Source organism: Saccopteryx leptura, chromosome 3, assembly GCF_036850995.1.
Source record: "Saccopteryx leptura isolate mSacLep1 chromosome 3, mSacLep1_pri_phased_curated, whole genome shotgun sequence".
In the NCBI taxonomy this organism is placed as follows: domain Eukaryota; kingdom Metazoa; phylum Chordata; class Mammalia; order Chiroptera; family Emballonuridae; genus Saccopteryx; species Saccopteryx leptura.
In genome coordinates, this window is record NC_089505.1 from 80,085,549 (window position 1) to 80,113,377 (window position 27,829).

Below are 27,829 nucleotides of genomic sequence, written 5' to 3' on the forward strand. Positions count from 1 at the left end.
ACCTCACCTGCCTAGTTAACAACGAGCTATACCTGATTCTCTCTTGTCCCACCCATGTTCTCCGGAAGAGACTGGAAGCTAGTTTCTTATTGATGTAAAGTTAGATTTGAATGGTATGGTGGGGGTTGTCTTTGAGTTGTCTTGGAAACAATTGAATTGCTAATGAACCATGTTTCTTTCCTGAATAAAGACAGATGCTTTTCTGGAAACAGCCATGTTACTGCTCAGGAACAGTAGAGACTGTTCCCCATGCCATCCTCTCGAACCCATTTGCATGTATATATCTTTAAGTGTCTATCATTTATTCAATTCCATACCTTTTCCCATTCAAACACCCTGTAATAGACTCGTCGTGGCTGGACCACAACAGACAGCAGCTCCTGACTCACCACATCCTGTGCGTCTCTGTCCTTCAGGCCCAGGGGCTCCTCCATCTGCAGAGCGGGAACACTCCGAGTAGACACCATGCTGTCCCTCCTCTCCGCTCGTCTCTGCCTCCGTCAGTTGTGGACACGGGGAAGGGGCAGCAGGAGGAGATGAGGAGGCTACACCCTCTTGTTCATGGAGAACCTCAGGACTCAGTCAACCCCTAGTGGACGGGGCCCTGATGGGAAGCAAACCAGCTCAGATGTCCCGGTGCAAACCACAGACAGAAACTCTCTTCCAGGGCTGAGTCTGGGCCAGAGGACCCGCGTGTAGGCAGGCGAGTCCTCCTCAGGCTCCATGTCACCCTCTCTTACTTCAACCCCTGGGGCTCAGGAGGGAGCACAGGGGTCCTGGGCTGAGGTGATAGAACAGGAGGGTGTTGGCTGAGCTGGGGAATGAGGGAGGGTGGGTCATTGTAATGCAGCCTCTGGTATCCTTCCAGGGACCCACCCAAAACAGAGGGTCTGTGCCAGGCTCTGTGATCCCCTGGAGGAATTCTTTGACCATCTGGTGTCAGAGGACCCTGGAGGCCCAGGAGTTTCATTTGTTTGAAGAAGAAAAACGTGTCCTTTCAAACTCACAGTCACTATGGAAGCCCTTGAACAAGTGCCCTTTCTCCATCATACACATGACAGAGCATGACACAGGGAGATATCACTGTAACTACCTCAGCCCCACTTGCTGGTCAGAGCGCAGTGACCCCCTGGAGCTAGCTGGTGGTGACAGGTGAGTGGACACTAAGAGTCCCAGCCACAGGCTCTGCCCTCGGGAAAGGGGTCTGCTCTAAAGGGGTCTCCCCTCTCAGGGTCCAGCCATGGGGGACAGGAGGAAGGCATGAGCTCATCTAACATGCTGCCTCCTCCTCTCCTAGGATTCTACAGCAAACCCAGCCTCTCAGCCCTGCCCAGCCCTGTCGTGACCTCAGGAGGGAATGTGACCCTCCAGTGTGGCTCAGGGCAGGGATTTGACAGGTTCATTCTGACTAAGGAAGGAGAACACAGGCTCTCCTGGACCCTGGATGCACAGTCACACTTCTTCAGTGGGAGATACCGGTCCCTGTTCCGTGTGGGCCCTATTACCCCCAGTCACAGGTGGACATTCAGATGCTATGGCTGTCACAGGGACAGACCCAGATGTGGTCACACTCAAGTGATTCCCTGGAGCTCCTGGTGTCTCGTGAGTCTCACTCTTCACCCATGGATTCGTTGCCATGAGGGGAGCCCCATGTGAGAGAGTGGTGAGGGGACACAGGGGATCCTGGCAAGAGACACAGAGAGAGACAGTGCTACCTGGGCCCAAGATGGGAAAAGAGGGTTTATGGGAGGAACAGCCCCTGTAACTCACGTCTGGTCTCCCCAGGTGTGTCTCAGAAGCCCTCCCTCCTGACCCAGCAGGGCCCCATCGTGATCTCTGGACAGAGCCTGACTCTCCAGTGTCGCTCTGATGTCGGCTATGACAGATATGTTCTGCTTAAACAGAGAGGACTTGACCTCCCCCAGAGCCTTGTCCTGCAGCCCCAGGCTGGGCTCTCTCAGGCCAACTTCTCCCTGGACACTGTGAGCAGCTCCCACGGGGGCCAGTACAGATGATATAGTGGACACAACCTCTCCTCTGAGCTGTCGGCTCCCAGTGATCCTGTGGACATCCTGGTGGCAGGTGAGGAGCCAGTGGGTTCAGTCAGGGACCCAGACTCTGCACAGGCCCTGCTGGGGGATCTCAGGTGGTGATGGGCAGAGTGAATGTGCAGGGTCCCAGGGAGGGAGACAGAGAGAGACAGGAGATGGGAGGGGAGGGGAGACTCAGAGAAACAGAGACAGACAGAGAGGAGGGTCCTCAGAGAGAGGCCTGCTGACTCTCAGGTCAGAACAAGGTGGCAGGCAGCCCTCACCCACCCTCCCTCTCTCTAGGACGACTCCCTGACAGACCCTCCCTCTCAGTGCAGCTGGGCCCCACGATGACCTCAGAAGAGACCGTGACCCTGCTGTGTCAGTCACAGAGCCCGATGGACAATTTCCTTCTGTCCAAGGAGGGGACAGCTGATCCCCCCCCCCTGTGTCTTAGATCAGAGCTCCGAGCTCAGCAGTACCAGGCAGAGTTCTCCATGAATCCTGTGACCTCAGCCCACGGAGGGACCTACAGGTGCTACAGCTCAAACAGCACCACCCGCTACCTGCGGTCAGACCCCAATAAGCCCCTGGAGCTCCTGGTCTCAGGTGAGGGGACAGTGACCCTGTCCTTCCTGAGCTCAGTCTAAGGACCTTGTCCCCAGAAGACGTCAGACTCAGATGGGAGAGAGGGGGCTCATGGGATGATCACCCAGGGGAGGTCTGTCCCTTCTCTGTCATTCCATCTCGGTCCACTCCCTTCTACTCAGCTGGGTCCAGAATGTGTCAGGTGAGCAGCAGGAATTCTCGGGGAGGCCACAGTGCAGACATAGGAGAGAGTCTCAGTAATTTGGGGACTCCAGGGATACTCACAGCTCCTGACCCCCTTTCTGTCCACATTCTCATGACCCTCTGGTGTCCCAGCCCACCACCCACAGGGCCCGTCTCCACTGATGGTGAGTCACTGAGAACTCTGCTCAGAGGAAGCACAGACCACCCAGGGAGTTCTGAGGGTCTATCAGGGGATTCATTGTCCCCCAGACACTCAAGGATGGGCTGTGTCCCAGGGGACTGGGAGTCATGCTGAGATGATGAGATCCACAGGGCTCCAGAGTCCTGAGACTGGTGTTGACATGTGTGTGGTCATGGTAGTAAGATATTTTGGAATGCAATCTGTGGAGGAAACATCTGGGTTAAGTTGAAAAGATGGCAGCCCTGACCAATTACTTTTACCCTGATTCCCAGGAGGCACTGTGGATGCCCCCCTTCCCCCACAGAGTCCAACCTGAAGAGAGGTAAATGGGGGTCTCTGTGGAAAGTTGGTGGGTTTATTCATGGGGCATAGGGATGGAGTCATGCAGGGGGTCAGGCACCTGTAGAGACACTGACATATTCACACCTTCCCCTGTGTATCCTTAATGTCCCCAACTGTGAAAGAAGAGAATCGTGGCCCAGAGCTCAGATTTCCTTTCAGTTCTGGCTCTGAGCTCCTGAGAGAGGGGGTTTCACGGGGAAGCTCTCGGGATATGCTATTCTGAGGACTGTCTCATTTCTTAACAGTAAAAGTAAAAGTGACAGTGTACAAAGAGGGACAGACAGGACCGGGATCTGGGGCATCTGGATCTGTCCCTCAGCTCAGACTCAGCTCAGAGGAGAGAGGGGACAGGACTCAGTCCTGGGTCAGTTCCCGGCTCTGCTGCTCCTGCTGTGGGGCCAGGCTGTCCCTTCTCTCCTCTGAGTGTCGGGTTCCTGTCTGTTCATCCCTGGTCCCATCCTGCTCACAGGCTGCTGTGAGGTCAGGTGACATAATGGGCCTCACGGACTCAGGAAGGCAGGGTCTCAGCCCAGCTGACATCTTTCTGTCTAGGACGGCTCCCTGGCAGAATCTTCTCTGTTCAGTGAGGCACTTGGTGACCTCAGAAGAGAATGTGACCCTGCTGTGTCACTCACATGTCTTAGGGTCACTTTTATTCTTCCCAAGAATAATAATTCAGCTCATCCACCCACACCTACTGTTTCTTAGTTCAACCTATTTAATGAGTCCAGCTAGACCCAGTTCGCCATGAGTCCTGGGAATGTGAACTTAGCACGGAGGGGGGGGGGTGGCTACAGGTGTAACAGCTCACACAGCACCAACCTCTACATCTTGTCACAACTCAGTGACACTCCTGATCAGTACCAACTGATCTCAGGTGAGGTGACTATGACTATGATCCTATTTTTCCTGAGATCACTCAGCCCAGGACCCTGTCTCTGCAGAGTGTGAGGCAGTGATAACTGAAAGAGTTCAGGGTTTCCCACAGAGGATGACATTCACCCCTCCTGCATGGCCCCTGGTCCATCAGCTGCTGAGTAAGTGGGGTCTCTGAACTCTGAAGGAGCGAGTTTACAGGGTCTGCTCTCAGACTGAACACTGAGCACAGCAGTCAAGCATCCCTGTGTCATGACCATGTTTATCACTGTTCCTGAGCTCTGGGCACAGGTCCCTCTGGTCCACAGTGAGTCTGTGCAGGGTCAGCATCACAGGAGGCTGAGAGAACGCAATGAGGAGACCAGGGAACCTGGCAGAAGGGAGACAGGGTCACTAGGGGACTGGGCAGAAGTTATGACCTGAGAAGCGGAACATCTATCTGAGAGCACAGAACCAGGGGGAGGTCCTGTGTTTGCAAGTCCTCACTCCCTCCCTCATGTCATGGCTCTCAGAGCACCTGACACCATCAGCCCATCACCTCAAGAGTGGTGAGGAGAATTCCTCAGTTATGGGTCTGGGCTCACAGGGCCGTGTCCTGTGATGGAAAAGTAGGAGTCCTGGGTGGACATCCAGGGTCCTGGGGTGACTTTGCCCTGCCCCGACCTGTGTGATCTCTTTGTTCACTTCTAAGACTACTCAGTGGGGAACCTCATTCGCATGGGTGTGGCTGGACTGATCATGCTGGTCTTCGGAGTGCTGCTATTTCAGGCTCGAAACAGCCAGAGAAGGACCCATGATGCAGCCAGGACGTGATCACAGAGGGTGCAATGCAGTGTTCAGAGAGCTGGAGCCTTGGAGCTCATGTGATGAACCAGGAGGTGGTGGGAGAAAGTATGGACCATGTTCTGAAGAAAGTGTCTTCTGAGACTGTGCAGTGGAGTAAACAGGGTTTGGGTGCAGGAAATGTCTGCATGCTCCCTGCACAGGACTCTTCCTCCATTAAATGTGTATGTTCTCTCCCTATCTAAGGTTGACTGTCTGTAAAATCCTCCATCATTCCACATGCCTGTGACATGTGGGCCCATTGCACATGGCCGGTTTGGGTCCACACACCTAATACCTCATGGTCTCCTGCACCTTTTGGTCTAGAAATATTCTTTATTTCTAATCTCCACACTTCCAGATGGACAGAACAGTGTCTTTGTCTTTTTACTTCATTAACTGCATAACTGGACAAAATCAGATCTCAGCCTGGAAGAAAGGAACCCAAAATGATGCCTCCCTCTACCCATCATCTCTTCCTCAGGTGTCACCTGCACCATTTCCCTGGATGTCATCACTGGTGCTGTAGGGACAGCTTTATGAAGTGATGCCTCTAAAGGCAATATTTTTAAATGATTTGATTTGTTAAATTTTCCCAGAGTCTGAATAAACATATAATCAAATGCTATTCAACCATGATAAGGAAGGAAGTAATCTTGCCATTTGGGACAATGTAAATGGACATTGAAGGCAAGTATTTTTATATGTAAATCACACAGAGAAAAATAAATACTGAATGATCTCACATCTATGTGGAAACTATAAAAGCCAAACTTGTAGAAAAAGGGTGTGGAATAGGGGTTACTGTGCAGAGTGCGGGGTAAGAAGAGATGTTGGTCAAAAAGGATAAACTTTCAGTTATGAGGTTAGCAAGTCCTGAAGGTCTAATGAATAGCATGGTGATCACACTTGAGAATACTGTGTTATATATGTGAAAATTATAAGGAGACTAACTTAAAAATACTCCAACACTTTTATTACCTGTCTTGTTGATAGTATCCAAGCTAACTGGTGTGGAACTATATCTCATTGTAGTTTTGATTTGCATTTCTGTAGTAACTAGTGAAGATAAACATCTTTTTATATATCTGTTGGCCATTTTTTGTATGTCCTCTTGGAAGAAGTGTCTGTTCAGGTCCTCTCCCATTTTTTTTTTTTGGACCTCTCCAATTTTTTAATTGGATTTTTCTCTTGTTCATTCTTGAGCTTTTTGAGTTCTTTATATATTTTGGATATTAACCCTTTATTGAAGATGATGTTTGCAAATATCATCCCCCATTTAGTTGGCTTTCTATTTATTTTGTTACCAGTTTATTTTTCTGAGCAGAAGCTTTTTAGTTTGATATAGTCCCGTTCATTTATTTTTAACTTTACTTCCCTTGCCTCTGCTGTCAAATTCATAAATTGTTCTCTATGGCCAAGGTGCATGAATGGAGGCTCCTCAAAAAACCAATAACAGAACTACCGTATGACCCAGCAGTCCCTCTGCTGGGCATCTCCCTCAAAACTCAAAAGCATTGGTACGTGAAGACACATGCAGCCCCATGTTCATCGAAGCACTGTTCACGGTGGCCAAGACATGGAAACAATTAAAGTGACCCTAAATAGAGGATTGGATAAAGAAGATGTGGTACATTTATACAATGGAGTATGACTCAGCTACAAGAAGTGATGACATAGTGACATTTATGACAACATGGATGGACCTTGAGAACAGTATACTGAGTGAAATAAGTAAATCAGAAAAAGCTAAGAACTATGATTTCACACATAGGTGGGATATAAAACTGAGACTAATGGGCATAGATAAGAGTGAAGTGGTTACCAGGGGAGGGGGACGTAGGTACGTGGGGGAGGTGGTGGGGAGAAGGGTATAAAGAGGGACATGTATAAGGTGACAGAAAATGATTTGACTTTAGGTGCTGTGTACACAACATAATCAACAGTTCAAATGCTATAGAAATGTCACCTGAAACCTACGTACTCTTAGTGACCAATGTCACCCTGTTAAAGTTAATTTTCTAAATAAAATTGAAATTTTTTTTTAAATTCTTGAAGTCGGCAACACTGATCATCCATCTTTACGTTCCCCACCCCATGGGTGCACTTCCTACAACCCGGGCATGAGAATTCTCGTTTCCTCTGGAGCAGGCGGGGAGCAGAATTTCAGAAACACTGAGTGCAGGTTCCGCTCCGGTGAGATGAGATGTGTCTGTACTTCCTGAGGCTGAGGGTTTGGGGAACACGGTGCTGCTGTCGGACAGGAGGCAGGAGGGGAACAAGGGAGAGAGATTCACAAGATGGGCTGGGCAGGGTCCTCACACATTAGTACAGTTCACATAGTGCTGGGCTCAACTGGGGGCTCCTCTGACAGGGAGGAAGGGGGTGCAGTTGTCTCCTGTCTCAGAGACACATAGTTCAGCTGGGCGTAGGTCACATCCTGGGAGGTGTCAGAGGCAGCCACCTGGAGGAGGGGGAGAATGAGGGAGATGGAACATGGATGGGGTGGGGGGAGCCCAGGGTCCTGGAGAGTGTGAGACCCACCTGACTGTCCATCGGACTATCTTCTTCTGCTTGTCTGTCCTTCATGTCCAGCAATACGCCAAACAGGGAGGAAGGAGAGGTGGTCACACCCTGTCTGAGTCTGGATCCTGAGTGGTTCACGTGGGCATATGTCACTGCCTGGGGGACTTCATCGTGCCTGTTCTGCTGCAGAGACAGTGAGACAGAGACAGTGTCCCCTAGTTCCACTGGTGACACCCTCCAGTCAATCATCCACCTGTTGTCAGAGTGATGATGTTAAACTTTAGATCAGATTAGGTCACTCTCCTGATGGAACCTACAGGGACTTCCTAAGTCTTAGGGCACCTGGATGCTTCTATGGTCCCAACTCTAATCCTAACATACTGTCTCTTGCTCATTTGGCTCCAGTCACATGGCTCATCCTGCTAAAAAAGTACGTCCTATCTCAGGACCTTTGCACCTCTTCATTTTTCTGTCCTCCTCACCCACCATTCATGCTCCATTTTTCCTCACAGCACTTTGCTCTCTAGGACACTGTCCCTTTGTTTGCACAGGTGAGCTGGAGGAGTGTGGAGACCATGTTGCTCAGGGCTACACTGTGGCCCCTAAATGGAGCCAGTAAACAGTGAGCTCCCCTCACATCGACTGGTGAATGAATGAAGGGTGCCCTAGGGACCTGTGTGTGATTCAATGATTCATGCATCCTCCTGAGACCTGGGGCCACACGAGGTCAGACAGAGGATCAGAGGCCAGCAAAGGGGACCACATAGGAGGGGCTAAGATGTCATAAGAAAACCAGTAGAAGTGAGTTACAGCAAGATGACCTGGGTGCCCAGAAGGAGAGGTCAGTGTGGGACGCTCCTGTGAACCAGGAGAGGTGAGAACAGGGAAGTGTCCATTGGATTAAACTGGGCAACAGGAAGGTCCTTGGTGGCCTGGACAGGAGCAGGGGTCTCACCTGAGGGTCCAGCTCCACACCCTCCTCAGGCTGTGGGTCCTTCACAGCAGCATCTGCTGGGGCTGAATGGGGTTGTCTCCTGGCAGGGTCCCTGAGATCTCAGGGCAGCAGACCCTGTCTGCTCCCAGATGGGCCTCAAGGGGTGAGGGGAGGTGCCAGGCCCTGCAGTGAGGATTTTCATCCTTCCCACCCCTGACCCCCACATCTCCCCACCTGTCCTTCCCCCGTCATCTCCTGAAACCCTGTGCCCCCTCCCACAGGGCAGCCCTCTCTTCCTCTCACAGAGGGCTCCATCTGGGTGTCCGCAGCGGGGCTGCAGATGGCTTAGGGGACAAGGGTGTTACAGACAGAGCAGGAACATGGTCAGCAGAGGTTGGGGGTCTTCAGGGCAGGAATCAGCTGACCTGTGTCGGGAGCCAATCAACGACTGCTGGCTGACAAGGTCACAGCAGGAGAAGACCCACAACTGCTGGCTGACAAGGTCACAGTAGAAGAAGACCCACAACTGCTGGCTGACAAGGTCACAGCAGAAGAAGATCAAAAACTGCTGATTGACAAAGTCACAGCAGAGAAGACCAATGGCTGCGGGTTGACAAAGTCACCCAAAGGAGAGACACAACGATACTTCCCCCTTTGACTTTTTGAATTAATCTGGCCTTATATCCCCCCTTTTCTGGGTGTGTGCTATTATTTATGGCACAGGGATAATAGTACCGTGCTTTCCCTGTAGATTCGTAGTGATTTCTTTGGAAATGAGACAGAGGGTGTGAGTGCCACAGAAAAGCCTGTAAGCCCCTTGAACTGGGCTCATAGACATAAGAGGCTAGCTATGATATCCCTCGTAAAGGGTTAAGTCTGTAGGAGAATTCCTTCTTAATCATGTTAGAAAGAATAGATTGTGACTTGTGAATGGGTAGGAGGCAGTGGCTGTGCACAGAGCACCTTTCGGCCTTCACTTAATTCAACATTTTTCCTCCCTAGCCTTTTCATGTGATAGAGTAGAGAAACATTCCTTTCTTCTTACTTATTTGATCTGCAGATAGTGGTACACTCTGAGAAGAATAGAGTTAGAACTTAACTAGTGTTTAAATATAATAAACAAGTAATATTTGACTAGACAATAGTATCTTAGGTAAGGTATAGTAGAATGGCCCATTGTGTGGCCTAGGATGAGAGCGCAGTCGGCAAGAAAAGAATGTTTTACCAAGAGAATTGTCTTTTGACTAAAGGCAATTGCTAGGCTTTCTCAATGAGATGTTCTCATGACATTTATATGCTTTCCAAGATTCTTTGATAATGAGAAAAATGTAGGGGAATCCATAGAAGTAATAACAGTTAATGTCTTATGTTGCTACTAGGCTATCTTGCAAGTTCACTCTGTATATCTTTGGGTGAAAGCTACTCTTAATGTTATGTCAATTTCTTTATAGGCAAGCCTTTTAGAATCTTATGAGAAAAAGTAGGACATTGCATAAACTCAAAGCCATTTACCTAAGCAAGCAGTGGTCCATTGTTAGTCCTTAATGATTTCGTCTGCTAATCTCTCTCTGCCCCTTAACTCACAACAGCAGTAAAGTTAGTTAACTATTAGTACTAATACTTTAAAAGCTTTTACCGATGTTGTTATCGCTATTCAAGTTATTTTGTACTTTGAATGATTTGCTACCTGGTTTGTAATTTATAGATATAAATTAACTGTTATCTGAAAACATGTAAACATAGTGAAACAGAAGCAATGATTAACACCATGTAATTGTAACTCAGTGTGTGTGTATAAAAAGGGAGCTATACTAGCATTTGGCAGAGATGCCTGGCAGTAAATGCTAACCAGAGAATAAAGAGAAAGAAAAGAATTCGGCTCTTTCACTCGATTTCGCCAACGCCGTCTCCTCCTGTGGGACCCCTGGATCCCCCCCGGGGCTGGACCCTGGCAGACCTGCAGGGCTCTGCGTTTGTGCTCTGTGCCTGTAACTCCTGCATTAGCTTAGACACCAGCCTCCTCCGGGCTGGTGAAGAGGGACAGTCTCTGCCCTGGGAGGGTAGGAGCCCCCTCCCTGTGTTATTACAAAGGAAAGAAGGAAACCTTAACACACTCGTGTGTGTTTCATATTTCATGAGATTGAAAACAATGAAAGATTACCTCACAGGCGTGCATCTGTGCTGACACTGACGGTTTTCTTTCTAGATTTTCTGATTTGAGATTTTGGGGAGATCTTTTTCTCAGCTGACCTTGTCCATCTATTTGGTTTTCCTGTGGCTGCTGCCCTGAATGACCCCTTTGTTGACCAAAGTCACCCTGTCCCTACTCACCTGACATCCAGCATTTACTCCAACGCTGGTGTCGGAGTAGAAGGAAGAGGAGGAGGGAGAGCAGCAGGATGAGGGCCACCGAGACCCTAATCATGAAAATCAGGTACCACTTGTGACCTTGAACATGAGTGATATCATGAATGAGCCAAAGATCCTGTTTAATGAGCACCTACTGTGTGCGAGGCACATGCTGGGGGCTGTCATCCATCTCCTCTCCCACTCCCCACAGTCAAGCACAGGGATTGCTGGCCCCACCCCTATTGCACTGAGGCTCAGAGAGGTTCACAATGTGCCCCAGGTCACCCAGCCTGGACGGGGCAGGGCTGGGCCTGGAACCCGGGACTGTGGGCTCCCTGTGCTGTCCTCATGCTGCCCCCAAGGTGGACACTAGCTTTGTGCTCTGGGCTCTTCATCTGCAGGGGCTTGTCCATGTCCCACCTGGAGCTGAGTATTCTTTCTTATGACCTTCCCCCAGCACAGCAAGGACATTGGAGAAACAAGGGTGTGGGACGGACACTATGTCTATCCCAGTATCCGACTCTATCCTGTGGGAACCTGAGACCATTTTGAGAAGGTCAGGCTGAGCTGGGGACCCTGCCCTCCTGAGCTCTGTGAGGACCCTTATGTCACCTGATGTCACCGCAGCCTGTGAGCAGGATGGGACCAGGGATGGACAGATAAGAACCTGACACTCAGAGAAGAGAAGGGACCTCCCAGCCTGAAACAGGGGCCAGTAGAACTGGAAACTGTACCAGGACTGATTCCAAAACTTGTTCCCCCTCTGACTGAGCAGCCTGCAGCTCCAGTCCATGGTCCTGCTTGTCCCTCCCCACACACTGTCACCACCACTGCTACAGTGGGGACACTCTCCATAACATCACACCCTGGGGGCTTCCCTGAGAGTCCCCTCTCCCAGGAACTCAGAGCCTGAACTGAAAGGAAATCTGAGCTCTGGCCACGATTCTCTCCTTTTACACCTGGGGACACTGAGGCCACACAGGAGAAGGTGTGTCCATGTCAGTGTCTCCACAGGTGCCTGAACCCCTCTGGATGGCCCCATCCCTACACCTCATAGACCCAACTACCACCTCCTGACAGAGACTCTCACTTATCGCTCCCTGTGCCTGACTCTGTGGGGAGGGGCAGTGATCTTCAGAGCCTCCATGGGGTCATGATGGCCTTTGGTAGGGTGAGTTGATTCCATCTCCACACATGAGCCTAGAAGAGGCTCACCAAGCCTGGCCCCAACATCTCCCTCTGGCATGCCCACCGCACCTGTCACCTGCCAATCTCAGAGCCCTGAGAGCCCTGTCGTTCCCAGCATCTCTGCCTGACTCTGCATCCCTGTGACAAAAACTCATCCTTGAGAATCTGGGAGACATCAGATTTCCTCATAGATTCTCAGAACAGCCCTGGGGTGCACTGAGCTTTCTCTGAGCAAATATGAGGGGTTCACCAGCTGTGGAGATGAGCCCCGTAAGGAGGGGGTCTGGGACCTCCGAGGGTTCTGGGAACAAGGATACAAGGCTGGTGAGAGGCTGGGGATCACCCGGGAGTCTGCAGATCACTTGGACTTTTCTCCTACATCTGCTCTGCGCCCACCCCAAAGACTTACTCCCTGGTTCGCCTACCCCGTTCCGCTCCACGGTGAGGGGAAAGAGCACATGGGTGGGAGGGACTCTGAGGGACAGATCTCTGCTGGGAGACCATGACTCAGAGCCCCCTCCTTCTCACCCAACATCAGATGTGTCCTGGGGACAGGACCTGAACTGACTGCTGAAAAAGGACGCAGTCAGCGCGCTCACCTGAATCCAGTAGATCCAGGGGCTCACTGGGGTGTGACCACACATGGGATTTTATCTTAAAATAGCCATAGCATCTGAATGTATGCTTGTGGTTGGGGGTCACAGGGCCCACAGGAAACAGGGCCTGAAACTTTCCAATGAGATGTTGACGTGAGTCTTGAGTCCAGCGGAGCCCATGTTCTCCTTCCTGAGTCAAAACAAACTGGTCAAATCCCTGGCCTGAGCCACACTGCAGGGTCACGTTCCCTCCTGAGGTCACGACAGGGCTGGGCAGGGCTGAGAGGCTGGGTTTGCTGTAGAGTCCTAGGAGAGGAGGAGGCAGCATGCTAGATGGGCTCACACCTCCCTCCTGTCCCCCAGGGCTGGGCTGTGAGAGGGGAGACTCCCTGAGAGCAGACCCCCTTCCTGAGGGCAGAGCCTGAGGCTCGGACCCCTGAGTGTCCCCTCACCTGTCACCACCAGCTCCAGGGGGTCACTGTGCAATGACCAGCCAGTGGGGCCATAAGAGTCACAGTGATATCTCCCTGCGTCATGCTCTGTCACGTTTGTGATGGAGAATTTGCACTTGTTGATGGGCTTCCACGGCATGTGTGTGTTCCAAAGCGAATGTTTTTCTTCTTTATACAAAATAAACACCGTGCTCTCTGCTGTCCACTGACACCATATGGTCACAGAGCTCCCCAAGGGGATCAGAGACCCTGGCTCAGACAGGAGTGTGGGCATGGGGACTGTCCCTGGGGGGAAAAACACAGAGGCTGCATTAGGAACACCTTCCCCACCTCTCATCTCCCGACTCAGCCCAATTCTTCCTGTTTCACTCCCTCATATTAGGGCATCTGGGCCCTCATGAGCCCCGGGGCCTAAAATACAAGGTGGGGAAGGGAATCTTGGAGAGGACTCACCTGTCTGCACACAGGTCCTCTGGCCCAGACTCAGCCCTGCAAGAGAGTCCCTGTCAGAGGTTTGTACCTGGACGTCGGAGCTGAATCCTTTCTCAACAGGACCCCAACCTTGAAAGCTGCCTGAGCCTAACGTTCCCCAAGAACAGGGATGTGTAGCCTCCCTAACCCATTGTGCTGCCCTCTACCCCGTGTCCACAACTGACCGAGGCAGAGAAGAGCGGAGAGGAGGGACAGCATGGCGTCTGCTCGGAGTGCTCCCGCTCTGCAGATGGAGGAGCCCCTGAGCCTGAAGGACAGAGATGCACAGGATGTGGAGTCAGGGGCTGCCTCCCTTCCGGGTTCCCACAGCTGTGGACACACAGCAAGGGTACAGCCCCACCCTGGACCTGGCTCTGGGTTTTTCTATGATGAAGAGAAAAGGGAGCAATCAGGAGGACTCCGTGGTCTCAGGAGACACGTCAGGTCTCTCCTAATTTCCAGGTTCTCATCTTTCTGCCTGATCTGCACTCCTGCTCAGAGAGTGCGGGACAAAGGGTCTTGTTCTGACTCAGCCCCTGACAGTCTGGCTCTATACAGCACAACGGGACGCCGACCATTGTCCCTGAGGATGTTCACTTGTGAAAGATTCTGCTCAGCAACTCTCCCAGAGTGGACATCACATTTCTAATTCTTTCCCTGTGTCTAAGGGTCCTGGCAGGGTCACATCCATGCCAACCCTTAGCATTTTCTGCCCTCTTTATTTAACCATTTGTCATGTGTATTGGCACCATCCTGTGGTTTAATGTACATTTCTTCAAGCATTTAATTTCTCATTGCCAATTAAAATATTACTGTGCATTTGCATGTCAATGTAATTCACTTATTAAAGTTCTTTCTTCCTTTTCTGGCATCTGCTGTCACATTATAGATGTCTACATATTCCTTAAATGATCTCAGTACCAGCCTATTGTCTGATTTGGCATCACACATACCTTCTCCCGCTGAGTCCCATTGTGCGGTTTCCTCTTCGCTCCCTGCTGGTGTCTGCGAGGAACAGAAGTTCATAACGTTACCAGATTCTGCTGTACCTGTCTTCCCTCTAAGTTCATGGTTTTGTGTCCAGTTGAAGAGAACTTTGTGTTGCACAAGCTAGCAATGTATTTTCCTATGTTTTTATTTGCAAAAGGAAAAGAAATTGATTTGCTTTTCACGTTTTCATCTGTAGCCCATCTGACCTCCATTACCGTACGAGGTGTGAGGTAGATGTGAACATTCACCTTGTTCCACAGACTCACCCGTCTGGTCAGCACCACGTGATGGAAACATCATGACCTCCCACTGCACTACACAGTGACTACATCGTGAGTGGTTTGAGTCTCAATTCTTTCTCTTGCTCTACTAGATGTGGTGTCTCTGCTTTTCAATTTCTCAGATCTCCAAAACACCCACCTGGCTTTTGAATGGCTGGTCTCCTCTCCCCTGTATCTCAGGTGGGGTGAATTGTTACTTCATTTGTAGGGGCTAGGATGGTATCAGGCTGCTGCTACAATTGAGGAAAATGAGATCAAGAGATGAAATACCTGCAGAAGTGTTTTCAACCATTCAGGTGGTAGTGCCACATCAATATATAATTGTGTGTGTGTGTATGTGTGTGTGTGTTTCTGGTCTTCTAACAGAACTCTCATGGATGTGCCTCTTAGCTAAATCCTCAAGACTGCACAGTTTGAAAAGGACCATGACACCCAGCATAAAGCTGCTCTGTAGAAGCAGAAATAAGTCAAATGATTTACCCCGAGGAGAGGGACACAGAGATGGATATCCTGCTGCTCACAGAAACAGGAACAGGAAGTCAGGTGGACACAGTGAGAGGCAGAACCTGTGTCCCAGGGCCAGGAGGGAGAGATGGGCTCTCCTGTGGCAGCAGAGGGTATGACCAGACCCTCCTCTTCCCCAAGCCTCTCTCTCCCATCCCTTATCTCACTGCCTCTGAGGGCACCTTTCTGTCTCCAGTCAAGGCAGGGAGGAAAGGTCACCATACACACCCACCCAGGTCATTTCCATAACGTTCTTGGGTTCTGAGCTCCAAGCCCCCACTCCCTTCTCCAGTTCACTCTTCACATCAGTCTCTCCAAATCTCTGTCAGAATCTGTTTATTTCTGTTTCAAATTCCTCATGGGCTTCACTGTTCTTGGAGTAAATCCAGACTCTTTGTTCTGAATCATCCAGATGGGACCCCCTCCAAGCTCAGCTCCCACTTCTGCATTTTTTCAAGCAGGCAGGTGCAGTTACCTTGTGAACACACACACACACACACACACACACACACACACACACACACTGAACAATGGATTACTTCCTTGCTTCCCCATATCTGCTTTTTAAGATCCATTTATACCCAGCCAATCCATTCCCATGCCCTGAGCTAAAACCACAAGACTTGAAGTATCACCAAGTTGTTTTTCTTCTCATTTGTCTTTTTTTAAATGTGTTTGGGACTGCCACAGAATATGTGAGGACAGCATGCTCAATCCAATCCATGTAAACCATTCACATACATTGTCTGAACACAATATTGAGGTTTAATTACTGTTGCTATTTTATTGTGTCTATATAAATATTGCATTTCCCTAATCCATTTGTTATGCATGTCACATATGATCTTCATGAACGGTCTGACAATAGCAGTCCATTTTTATGTATTTCTTTAGTCTTTAAGATATAATCCTGGACGTCAGAGAAATGGTGCTGTGAGGGGTGCTCCCGATACCTCTTTCTGAAATTTCAACAAGTTCAACAACTAGAGACAGAAAAACAATCCCAGGAGCTTCTGAAATACACATACATCAAACAAAGGTACAATTGGGTGAAAAGGTGGCTGAATATATACTCCATTCTGAAGGAAATAAGATGGAGAACAGAGTATTCCACTTTCCTCACTGATCTGAGGAAGAGCTGCTTTCACTTGGAACTGAGAAGAAGGGTGGGTGAGGGAAGAGAGAAGAAGCTGGCTAGGGCAGAGATGTTCAAGCCAAGGAGAGAGTGTGCCCACGGCTCTGCTTCAATTTGCCAATGTGAAGCTAATGCCAGCAGCAAACCCCGGCAGAGGTGGGGGAGGGGGTTGTTTGCGGAGACTCATACCAGAGCGGTTTGGGCTTTGTTTACTCCTGGTCTCCCAGTCCTTGAGCACGGGCAATATGCGAGTGGATCCACCTGGTGCTTCAGGGGTGGGCTCCTGCATCCTGGATGGATGGAGGGGCTGGGTCAGAGACTGTCAGCAGAGGCCCCCTGCATGGGCTGTGGCCAGAGTTTCTGTATAATCCTGGCTTCCCAAACAATAGTGCAATAAATGCCCAGAGCTGGCTTCCCTATGCCTGGACCTGTCTGGGTGGGACATCTGCCAGCAATACAAACTAAAAAAGCAAACTCCCATGGAGGAGAACTTTGGAAGTGGTGGGGAGAGGGACACGCAGACAGCCTGTAAGCAGCTGCTGGAGAGCAGACCTGTGGATCACTGAAAGGAGCCTAACCTGCAGTCTGTTCACTGCCCAGCCGGCTTACGCTGGTGGCTCTGGCTGACAAAGCCTTCTTTTCCTGGCCTGCAACTTAAGCAAAAAAGCACAATCCCATGGAACAGACCTCAGAGAACACTGCGGAAGTCAGGCGGGCTGGGCTGTAGGCTTCCCAACAAGGGAGAAGCCTGTGGAGAGCACACCCACAGAGACCCACAGAGCAATGAGGCAAATTTAAATGGACATACCTGGGGAACCTTAGGAAGAAACCTGACCAGAAGTCAACTCACTCCCCTGCCTGCCTAAGCTGGTAGCTCTGGTTGGTAAAGCTATCATACCCAGGGCTGTGCTTTGAGAAGACCTGGTGGAGGGACTTTTCAGCTTTTAGGGCTTCTTGCTCTGCAGGCAGTGACTGGGGCATCTTCCTGCTAGGCGATACAGGTTATAAAGTGCAAAAAGCCTGGGGAGAGTAGACCCGTGGAGCACTGAGGCATACTAGACATGCCTGGAGGCTCATAGAAAGACACTAGAAAGGCAATCAGCTCCCAGCTCTGCCTGATTAAACTGGTGACAAAGCCTTATCCAGAACCCAGCTTTAAGCAGGGATAGAGGGGAGATTTGGCAGCTCTTAGAGCCTCTTGCTCTCCAGGCAGTGGCTGGTGCAACTTCACAGCAGAGTCCCAAGGCTCCTGGTTCAGGAAGGAGAGATTTGAGGAGAGGCTCAGGAAAACGAGCTCTCCCATTGTCGGAACTAGCGCTAACAAGCCCCATCTACCAACGGGATGGAGGCCTAGAGGCCTAGTTTATGCAATCACCATAGCGACACATCAACTGCAAATCTCTGCCTGAGTGGCACAGGGGCAGAACCTGGGATACAGCGCCACTGACCAAAAAAAGAGAGAAGAAAGTAAAAGAAAGAAGATAACCTCTGAAAACCAGAAAAATCCACAGTCTTCATACCTTCTTCCATTTTTTTCTTTAATTTTTTATCTTTTTTTTTCTTCCACCTTAGACATTTTATCCTCTTCCCATTTTATTATTCTCTTTTTATTTTGAACTTCATTACCCATAGGTGTTACATTTTCCATTCCTCTTCTTTTTTTCTTTTCTCTTTTTTCTCTCTCTCTGTTTCTTCTTTTCTCTTTCGCTTTTTCTCTCATTTGATTACTTGAAATTACTTTGTTATGAATTCAAATTTTTTCTTTGTGGCATTTTGTGTGATTTTTATTTCGCTTTTCACCTCATTAGCACTTCCGCCAACTCCGGCCTTCCATTCTATGTAGTTTTTGTTCCACTTCATATAATAGAATTTTCATTTTTTACTGTTTTTTTTCCTCATTTTCTTTTCTTCTTTTCCCTTTCACTATTTCTCTCATTCAACCATTGTTTACAAACAAATTATTTTATTCTTAATCCAAATTTTTTCTTTGCAGCATTTTGTAGGTTCTTACCTCATTCTTTTGCCTCTTTGTCACTTCCACCCAACTCAGGCCCTCTATTCTATGTAGTTTTTGCTCTACTTAGAACAATAGAATTTTCAGTTATTCACTGTATTTTCTCAAAAAAAAATTTTTATATAAACTTTTATTAGTGTTGTTAACAATACCACTTTCAAATGCCATTAAGAAAAAATAAATTGAATATCATGGATAAAAAAGACAGAGATGTAGCTCAGATAGATGAGGAAAAATCTATAGAAAAAACTTCAATAGCTTGGAAACCTTGGAGTTAAATGAAAGAGAATTTAAAATTGAAGTACTGAAACTACTCAGGGATATACAAGAAAGCACAGAAAGGCAATTTAGGAAGATCAAGAAACAATTCAATGAACAAAAAGAATACATCACCAAGGAAATTAAAACTATGAAAATGAATTGGAGATGAAAAACTCAATTCATAAACTGAAAACCAAGGTAATAAGCTTAGCTAATAGAAAAGGCCAGATAGAGGAGATAATTAGTGACATAGAAGACAAGCAACTAGAGACACTACAGAGAGAAAAGGAGAGAGACTCATGAATTTTAAAAAATGAGAAAACCCTACAGGAATTGTCTGACTTCATCAGAAAGACTAACATAAGAATAATGGGTATATCAGAAGGAGAAGAGAGAGAAATGGAATAGAGAACATATTCAAACAAATAATAGATGAGAACTTCTCAAGCCTGTGGAAAGAACTAAAGCCTTGAATTCAAGAAGCAAACAGAATATCAAGTTATCTTAACCCTAACAACCCTACTCCAAGGCACATCATAATGAAATTGGCACAAGCCAATGACAAAAAAAAAAATCTCAAGGCAGCTAGGGAAAAGAAGAATACAACATGTAAAGAAAGGCCAATTAGATTATCATCAGATAAGGGCCTAATATCCAAAATATACAAAGAACTCATAAAACTCAACAACAAACAAACAAACAATCCAATAAAAAAATGGGAAGAGGACATGAACAGACACTTCTCCCAGGAGGAAGTACAAATGGCCAACAGATATATGAAAAGATGCTCATCTTCTTTAGTTATTAGAGAAATGCAAATCAAAACTGCAATGAGATACCACCTCACACCTGTTAGATTAGCTATTATTAACAAGACAGGTAATAGCAAATGTTGGAGAGGCTGTGGAGAAAAAGGAACCCTCATACACTGTTGGTGGGAATGTAAAGTAATACAACCATTATGGAAGAAAGTATGGTGGTTCTTCAAAAAACTGAAAAGAGAACTACCTTATGACCCAGCAATCCCTCTACTGGGTATATACCCCCAAAACTCAGAAACATTGATACGTAAAGACACATGCAGCCCCATGTTCATTGCAGCATTGTTCACAGTGGCCAGGACATGGAAACAACCAAAAAGCCCATCAATAGACAACTGGATAAAGAAGATGTGTTACATATACACTATGGAATACTACTCAGCCATAAGAAATGATGACATTGGAACATTTACAGCAAAATGGTGGGATCTTGATAACATTATATGAAGTGAAATAAGTAAATCAGAAAAAACCAGGAACTGCATTATTCCATACGTAGGTGGGACATAAAACTAAGAGACATTGATAAGAGTGTGGTGGTTACGGGGGGAGGGGGGAAAGGGGTAGGGAAAAGGGGAGGGGGAGGGGCACAAAGAAAACAAGATAGAAGGTGACAAAGGACAATCTGACTTTGGGTGATGGGTATGCAACATAATTGAAAGACAAGATAACCTGGACTTGTTGATCTTTGAATATATGTAACCTGATTTTTTGATGTCTCCCCATTAAAAAAATAAAATTAAAAAAAATATTATCATCAGATTTCTCAGCAGAAACTCTACAAGCTAGAAGAAAGTGGACCCCAATATTTAAAGTTCTGAAAGAGGAACTTCCATACAAGAATACTATACCCATCAAAGCTATCCTTCAAATATGAAGAAGAAATAAAAACATTCATAGATACAGAAAAGATGAGGAAATGTATCACCAAAAAACCCCACTTCAGGAAATACTAAAGGGGATCTTTTGACCAGATACAAAGAACAAAACAAAACTACAAGTAAAAGCTCCATCAAGATCACAATAAAAACAAGATTAATCTGTGACAATAAAAACAAAAAAGGGAAGAGGACAAAGATTAACAGTAGCAAAAGAGGATAGAGTGCAGAAGCACTCATGAGATAAAGTACTATAATGAACATGATATGTATCCTTTTCATTACTTAATGGTAACCACCTGAAAAAAACACCACAGAAGCACATGGCTTGAAAAAAGAAGCAACAGAGAAAAGAAGTATGGAATACAACCAAACAAAAACAAATGATAGAAAAATAAAAGAGAAGAATCAAACAAAATACAAAACTAACAGAAAGTAATATATATAAAATGGCAATAGGAAACCCTCAAGAGTCAATAATTACATTAAAAGTAAATGGATTGAACTCACCAATAAAAAGACACAGAGTAGCAGAATGGATTAAAAAAGAAAATCCAACTGTATGCTGCCTACAAGAAACACATCTAGGCCCTGTCCAGTTGGCTCAGCGGTAGAGTGTCGGCCTGGCGTGCGGGGGACCCAGGTTTGATTCCCGGCCAGGGCACATAGGAGAAGCGCCCATTTGCTTCTCCACCCCCACCCCTTCCTCTCTGTCTCTCTCTTCCCCTCCCGCAGCCAAGGCTCCATTGGAGCAAAGATGGCCCGGGCGCTGGGGATGACTCCTTGGCCTCTGCCCCAGGCGCTAGAGTGGCTCTGGTCGCGGCAGAGCAATGCCCCAGAGGGGCAGAGCATCGCCCCCTGGTGGGCAGAGCGTCGCCCCTTGTGGGCGTGCCGGGTAGATCCTGGTCGGGCACATGCGGGAGTCTGTCTGACTGTCTCTCCCTGTTTCCAGCTTCAGAAAAATCCAAAAAAAAAAAAAAAAACACATCTAAGCTACAAGAATAAAAACAAATTCAAAGTGAAAGGTTGGAAAACAATACTCCAAGCAAATAACATCCAAGAAAAAAAGCAGGTGTAGCAATACTCACATCTAACTATGCTGACTACAAGACAGCAAAGGTAATCAGAGACAAAAACATCATTTCATAATGATAAAGGGGACATTAAACCAAGAAGACATAACACCTCTTAATATCTATGCACCAAACCAAGGGGCACCAAAACATATAAGACAGCTACTGACTGACCTAAAAATAGAAACCAACAAAAATACAATCATACTTGGAGACTTCAATACACCACTGATGGCTCTAGATCATTCATCCAAACAGAAAACCAATAAAGAAATATTGACCTTAAACAAAACACTAGAACAATGGGATATGATAGACATCTACAGGACATTTCATCCCAAAGTGCCAGAGTATATATTTTTCTCTAGTATACATGAAACATTCTCAAGAATTGACCATATGTTGGGCCACAAAAATAACATCAACAAATTCAGAATGATTGAATTTATACCAAGCATATTATCTGATCATAAAGCCTTGAAATTAGAATTCAACTGCAAAAAAGAGGTTAAAAACCCACAAAAATGTGGAAACTAAACAACATATTTTTAACAAATGAGTGGGTCAATGAAGAAATAAAAGCAAAGATCAAAAGATACATACAGACAAATGAAGATAACAATACAACATATCAAAATCTCTGGGATGCAGCAAAAGCAGCAATAAGAGGGAAGTTCATATTCCTACAGACCTATATAAACAAACAAGAGAAAGCCCAAGCAAACCACTTAACTTCACATCTTAAGGAACTAGAAAAAGAAGAACAAAGACAACCCAAAACCAGCAGAAGAAAGAAAATAATAAAAATCAGAGCAGAAATAAATGAAATAAAGAACAGAAAAACTATAGAAAAAAATTAATAAAACAAGGAGCTGGTTCTTCTAAAAGATCAACAAAATTGACTAACCCTTGGCAAGACTCACTAAGGAAAATAAGAAAATACTCATATAAACAAAATCCAAAATGAAAGCGGAGAAATCACCACAGATGTCATAGATATACAAAGAATTATTGTAGAATACTATGAAAAACTATATGCCACCAAATTTAACAATCTAGAAGAAATGGATAAATTCCTAGAATAGTACAATATTCCTAAACTGAGTCATGAAGAAGTAGAAAGCTTAACCAGACCCATAAGCAGGGAAGAAATAGAAACAACTATCAAAAACTTCCCCCAAGATAAAAATCGAGGACCAGATGGCTATACTCGTGAATTCTATCAAACATTCAAGGAAGACTTGGTTCCTATTCTACTCAAAGTCTTCAAAAAAATTGAAGAAGAAGCAATACTTCCAAATATATTTTATGAGGCCAACATAACCTACATACTGAAACCTGGAAGGACAACACAAAAAAAGAAAACTACAGACCAATATCTCTAATAAATACAGATGCTAAAATACTAAACAAAATACTAGCAAATCAAATACAACAATACATTAAAAAAATAATTCAGCATGATCAAGTGAGATTCATTCAAGAATCACAAAGATGTTTCAACATATGTAAAACGGTTAATGTAATACACCATATCAACAAAGAACAAAAAACATATAATCCTATCTTTAGATGCAGAAAAGGCATTTGATAAAGTACAACACCATTTTATGTTTAAAACACTCAATAAAATAGGTATAGAAGAAAAATATCTCAACAAAATAAAGGCCATTTATGATAAATCATCAGCTAACATCATATTAAATGGCATAAAACTGAGGACTTTTCCCCTAAAATAAGGAACAAGACAAGGCGACCCACTCTCTCCACTCTTATTCAACATAAGAAGTTAAATAAGAAGTTCTAGCCAGAGCAATCAGACAAGAGAAAGAAATAAAAGGCATTCAAATTGGGAAAGAAGAAGTATAGGTTTCACTTTTTGCAGATGATATGATCCTATACATCGAAAACCCCAAAAACTCCACAAAAAGATTACTAGAAACAATAAACCAATACAGTAAGGTGGCAGGATACAAAACTAATATACAAAAGTCCATTGCCTTTCTATATGCCAACAATGAAACATCAGAAAATGAACTCAGAAAAATAATCCCCTTCATGGTTGCAACAAAAAATAAAATAAAATAGCTAAAAATAAACAAAACAAAGAATGTAAAGGGCCTATATAATGAAAACTACAAAGCATTGTTAAGGGAAATCGAAAAAGATACACTAAAATAGAAAAATATTTCTTGTTCTTGGATAGAAACAATAAATATAGTCAAAATGACAATATTACCCAAAGCAATATGCAAATTTAATGCAATTCCCATCAAAATTCCAATGTCTTTTTTAAAGAAATGAAACAAAAAATCATCAGGTTTATATGGAACTATAAAAAAAAACAAATAGCCAAAGCAATTCTAAGAAAAAAAATGAAGTTGCGGGCATTACAATACCTGACTTCAAATTATATTTTAGAGCCACAATAATCAAAATAGCATGGTATTGGCAGAAAAATAGACACTCAGACCAATGGAACAGAATAAAAATCCCAGAAATAAAACCATATATATATGGTCAAATAATTTTTGATAAAGGGGCCAACAACACACAATGGGGAAAAGAAAGTCTCTTCAACAAATGGTACTGGGAAAACTGGAAAACCTCATGTAAAAGAATGAAACTTGACTACACTTTGTCCCATTGTACTAAAATTAATACAAAATGGATCAAAGGCCTGAATATAAGATCTGAAACAATAAATTACATAGAAGATAACATAGGTACTAAACTCAGGGACCTTGGTTATAAAGAGCACTTTTTGCAAATATGAATTTGACCCCAAAGGCAAGGGAAATGAAAGCAAAGATAAATGAATGAGGCCCTGGCCGGTTGGCTCAGTGGTAGAGCATCGGCCTGGTGTGCAGAAGTCCTGGGTTTGATTCTTGGCCAGGACACACAGGAGAAGCGTCCATCTGCTTCTCCACCCCTCCCCCTCTCCTTCCTCTCTGTCTCTCTCTTCCCCTCCCACAGTGAGGCTCCATTGGAGCAAAGATGGCCCGGGCACTGGGGATGGCTCCTTGGCCTCTGCCCCAGGCGCTAGAGTGGCTCTGGTCGCAACAGAGTGACACCCCAGAGGGGCAGAGCATCGCCCCCTGGTGGGCAGAGCTTCACCCCCTGGTGGGCGTGCCAGGTGGATCCCGGTCAGGTGCATGCGGGAGTCTGTCTGACTGTCTCTCCCTGTTTCCAGCTTCAGAAAAATACAAAAAAAAAAAAAGATAAATGAATGAGGCCACATCAGACTAAGAAGCTTTTGCACAACAAAAGAAACTTACAACAAAACAAACACACAGCCAATTAAATTGAAGATGATATTTTCAAACAACAGCACAGCTAAGGGCCTACTATCCAAAATATACAAAGAACTCATAAAACTCAACAACAAACAATCCAATAAAAAATGGGAAGAAGACATGCACAGACACTTCTCCCATGAAGAAATACAAATGGTCAACAGATATATGAAAAGATGCTCATCTTCATTAGCTATTAGAGAAATGCAAATCAAAACTACAGTGAGATACCACCTCACGCCTGTTAGATTAGCTATCATCAACAAGACAGGTAATAGCAAGTGTTGGAGAGGCTGCAGAGAAAAAGGAACCCTCATCCACTGTTGGTGGGTATGTAAAGTAATACAACCACTATGGAAGAAAATATAGTAGTTTCTCAAAAAAATTAAAAATATAACTACCATATGACCCAGCAATCCTTCTACTGGGTATATACCCCCAAGACTCAAAAACACTGGTACATAAAGAAACATGCAGCCCCATGTCCACAGTGGCCAAGACATGGAAACAACCAAAAAGCCCTTCAATAGATGATTGGATAAAGAAGATGTGGTACATATATACTACGGAATACTACTCAGCCATAAGAAATGATGACATCGGATCATTTACAACAACATGGATGGACCTTGATATCATTATACAGAGTGAAATAAGTAAATCAGAAAAAACTAAGAAATATATTCCATACATAGGTGGGACATAAAAATGAAACTCAGGGACATGGACAAGAGGGTGGTAGTTATGGGAGGGGGAGGTGAGGGGGAGGGGCACAAAGAAAACCAGATAGAAGGTGATGGAAGACCATTTGACTTTGGGTGATGGGTATGCAACATAATCAAATGTCAAAATAACCTGGAAATGTTTTCTCTGAACCTATGTACCCTGATTGATCTATGTCGCCCCATTAAAATTAATAATAAAAAAAAACTCAAACACTGACAAAGTAATAGAAAAATTTTTAGTAATGAAATATTATATTAATGCAATTCACCATATACTAATATGAGTCAATGAATGGAATATGAATAAAAGTTATGGGATGTTTGTTCCACATTATATAAAATGTCATAAATATTTTAACTATTCTTTTAAAAGTGTTAGATTATCACCAGGTAATAAATTTTATGGTATTAGATATTCACATTATTGTTATCTTTTAATAACTGAAGAGCTTTATGAAGATTTAAATAAAATAAAAGTATCAATAAAAAAATAAAGACATAATCTCACATCCTTGAATGACAGACCAGCCAACACCTTGTCCACTTTTACTCTCTTTCACATAGTCTTTACATCTCCAGGTTTCTCTAGAATGTCCTTTTTATCTGTAAGACATTCTCTCTCTCATTTTTTACATCCCCACTGCCTCATAGAACCAGTCCCTCAACAGCAGTCTACTGGTGGTTCCCACTTGGTCTCATATTTTCTCTTTTTCCTCATTGGTAAGTAAATTAATTGCAACGTTAGACTTTGAATGATTGTATTTGCTAAACTAAAGTCTCTCTCTCTCTCTCTCTCTCTCTCTCTCTTTTCTTTTTCTTTTCTTTTCTTTTTTTTTTTTTTTTTACAGAGACAGAGAGAGAGTCAGATAGGGACAAACGGGAACGGAGAGAGATGAGAAGCATCAATCATTAGTTTTTTGTTGAGAAACCTTAGTTGTTCATTGATTGCTTTCTCATATGTGCCTTGACCGTGGGCCTTCAGCAGATGGAGTAACCCCTTGCTCAAGCCAGCACCCTTGGGTCCGAGCTGGCGAGCCTTGCTCAAACCAGATGAGCCCATGCTCAAGCTGGCAACCTCGGGTTCTCGAACCTGGGTCCTCTGCATCCCAGTTCGACGCTCTATCCACTGCGCCACAGCCTGGTCAGGCTAAACTGAAGTGTCAAAACACATGAAATGGTTCTTCTCAATCATGATAAACTTCTGGTCTGGCACAAGTACCCAACTGTTAGCATTTGATCAGTAAATATTTGCTTATGGACTGGCTGAAGGCAGAGGTGAAATCCCACATGTGGAGATCTGACCATTTAACCATTCAGGATGCGGTAGTGCCACACTTTATATTTACACTCTGTGTGCCTTTGAACAGGAACAATCCCTAATCTTAACTGTGCCACTAAACCTCTCATACAACATATACAATATATGTAAGTTATATACTCATATTTATACTTCATTTTTATATAAAATTCAAGGGATACTGGATAAGGTAAATATCTGGGTTCCAATAAGATGGGGTGAAGCTGTCCATGCACTAGTGCTGGTCACCCTTTCAGGATTCACATACAAAGTGACCGGTTGTTAGGGGAGATGGTGGATGTCCATGGTCTTACAGAGACATGTGCATGTTTTATTGGTAAAGATCAGGCCAACTGAGTATCAGCACGACTTCCTGAAACTAGAGAGCTGTCCTGATTCCCTTGTGGATTCTCTGGTGTCAGTTTTAAATTCACTTTGCTGGTTGGTGCTGTTCATATAACATAAAAAGTGCCCAACTCCCAGAGGAAGTTATTACAGCAGAACTCTTGATTATTTTTCTTCAGTTGTTAAAGGAAAGCTCAAGATGCAATATTATCTATATGGAGGAGAGTATGTAAGCGAACAACAAGAATGCTCATAGCAACATTGTGGAAGAAATCCCAAAATAGGACAATAAATAGGTTTAAAAATATATAAAGCTCATGGCCAATTAACAGTTTAAAAAATAATAAGCCAAGTCCAGGCAGACCATATGGTCAACATCAACAGATGCTTAAGAAAACCCCAGGCTCAGGAGTAACAACAAAAGCCATGTTCATTTTTTCTTTAAATGACTGAACTGTCTTTGTCTCTGCTCCACACACTTCAGTTCCTCTTCTAAGTTCCTTCAAGGAGATAACCGAATAAACCAATGCATAAAACATGATATATTAAAGGGAAACAAATACAATCTTTTTATTTAAATAAATAATTAGTAAGATTCTTCTTTTTAAATTTTTTAAAATTTTTATTTAGAAAATTAAATTTAGAGGGGT

The 27,829-nt window shown here is 45.2% G+C and overlaps 2 protein-coding genes across 2 annotated transcripts in view; one reads left to right on the forward strand and one right to left on the reverse strand.

Moving 5' to 3' along the window:
* The first annotated feature begins 1,054 nt into the window (after positions 1-1,054).
* Positions 1,055-4,034, forward strand: LOC136398235 (leukocyte immunoglobulin-like receptor subfamily A member 4). Its single transcript, XM_066372597.1, is given in 6 exon segments — positions 1,055-1,152; positions 1,298-1,370; positions 1,467-1,602; positions 1,786-2,082; positions 2,334-2,639; positions 4,012-4,034. Coding segments are annotated over 6 exon segments (915 nt in total). The 3' UTR covers positions 4,017-4,034.
* A 3,344-nt stretch (positions 4,035-7,378) lies between these two features.
* The window catches only part of LOC136398236 (leukocyte immunoglobulin-like receptor subfamily A member 5), a 70,398-nt gene continuing 49,947 nt past the window's right edge, over positions 7,379-27,829 (reverse strand). Inside the window, exons 2-10 of the mRNA XM_066372599.1 lie at positions 14,513-14,564; positions 13,745-13,827; positions 13,542-13,577; positions 13,089-13,373; positions 12,640-12,942; positions 10,835-10,951; positions 8,525-8,577; positions 7,588-7,752; positions 7,379-7,507 (exon numbers count right to left, since the gene is read on the reverse strand). Of these exons, the coding sequence (XP_066228696.1) occupies positions 7,379-7,507; positions 7,588-7,752; positions 8,525-8,577; positions 10,835-10,951; positions 12,640-12,942; positions 13,089-13,373; positions 13,542-13,577; positions 13,745-13,827; positions 14,513-14,564 (1,223 nt within the window). The remainder of the gene's footprint in view (positions 7,508-7,587; positions 7,753-8,524; positions 8,578-10,834; positions 10,952-12,639; positions 12,943-13,088; positions 13,374-13,541; positions 13,578-13,744; positions 13,828-14,512; positions 14,565-27,829) is intronic.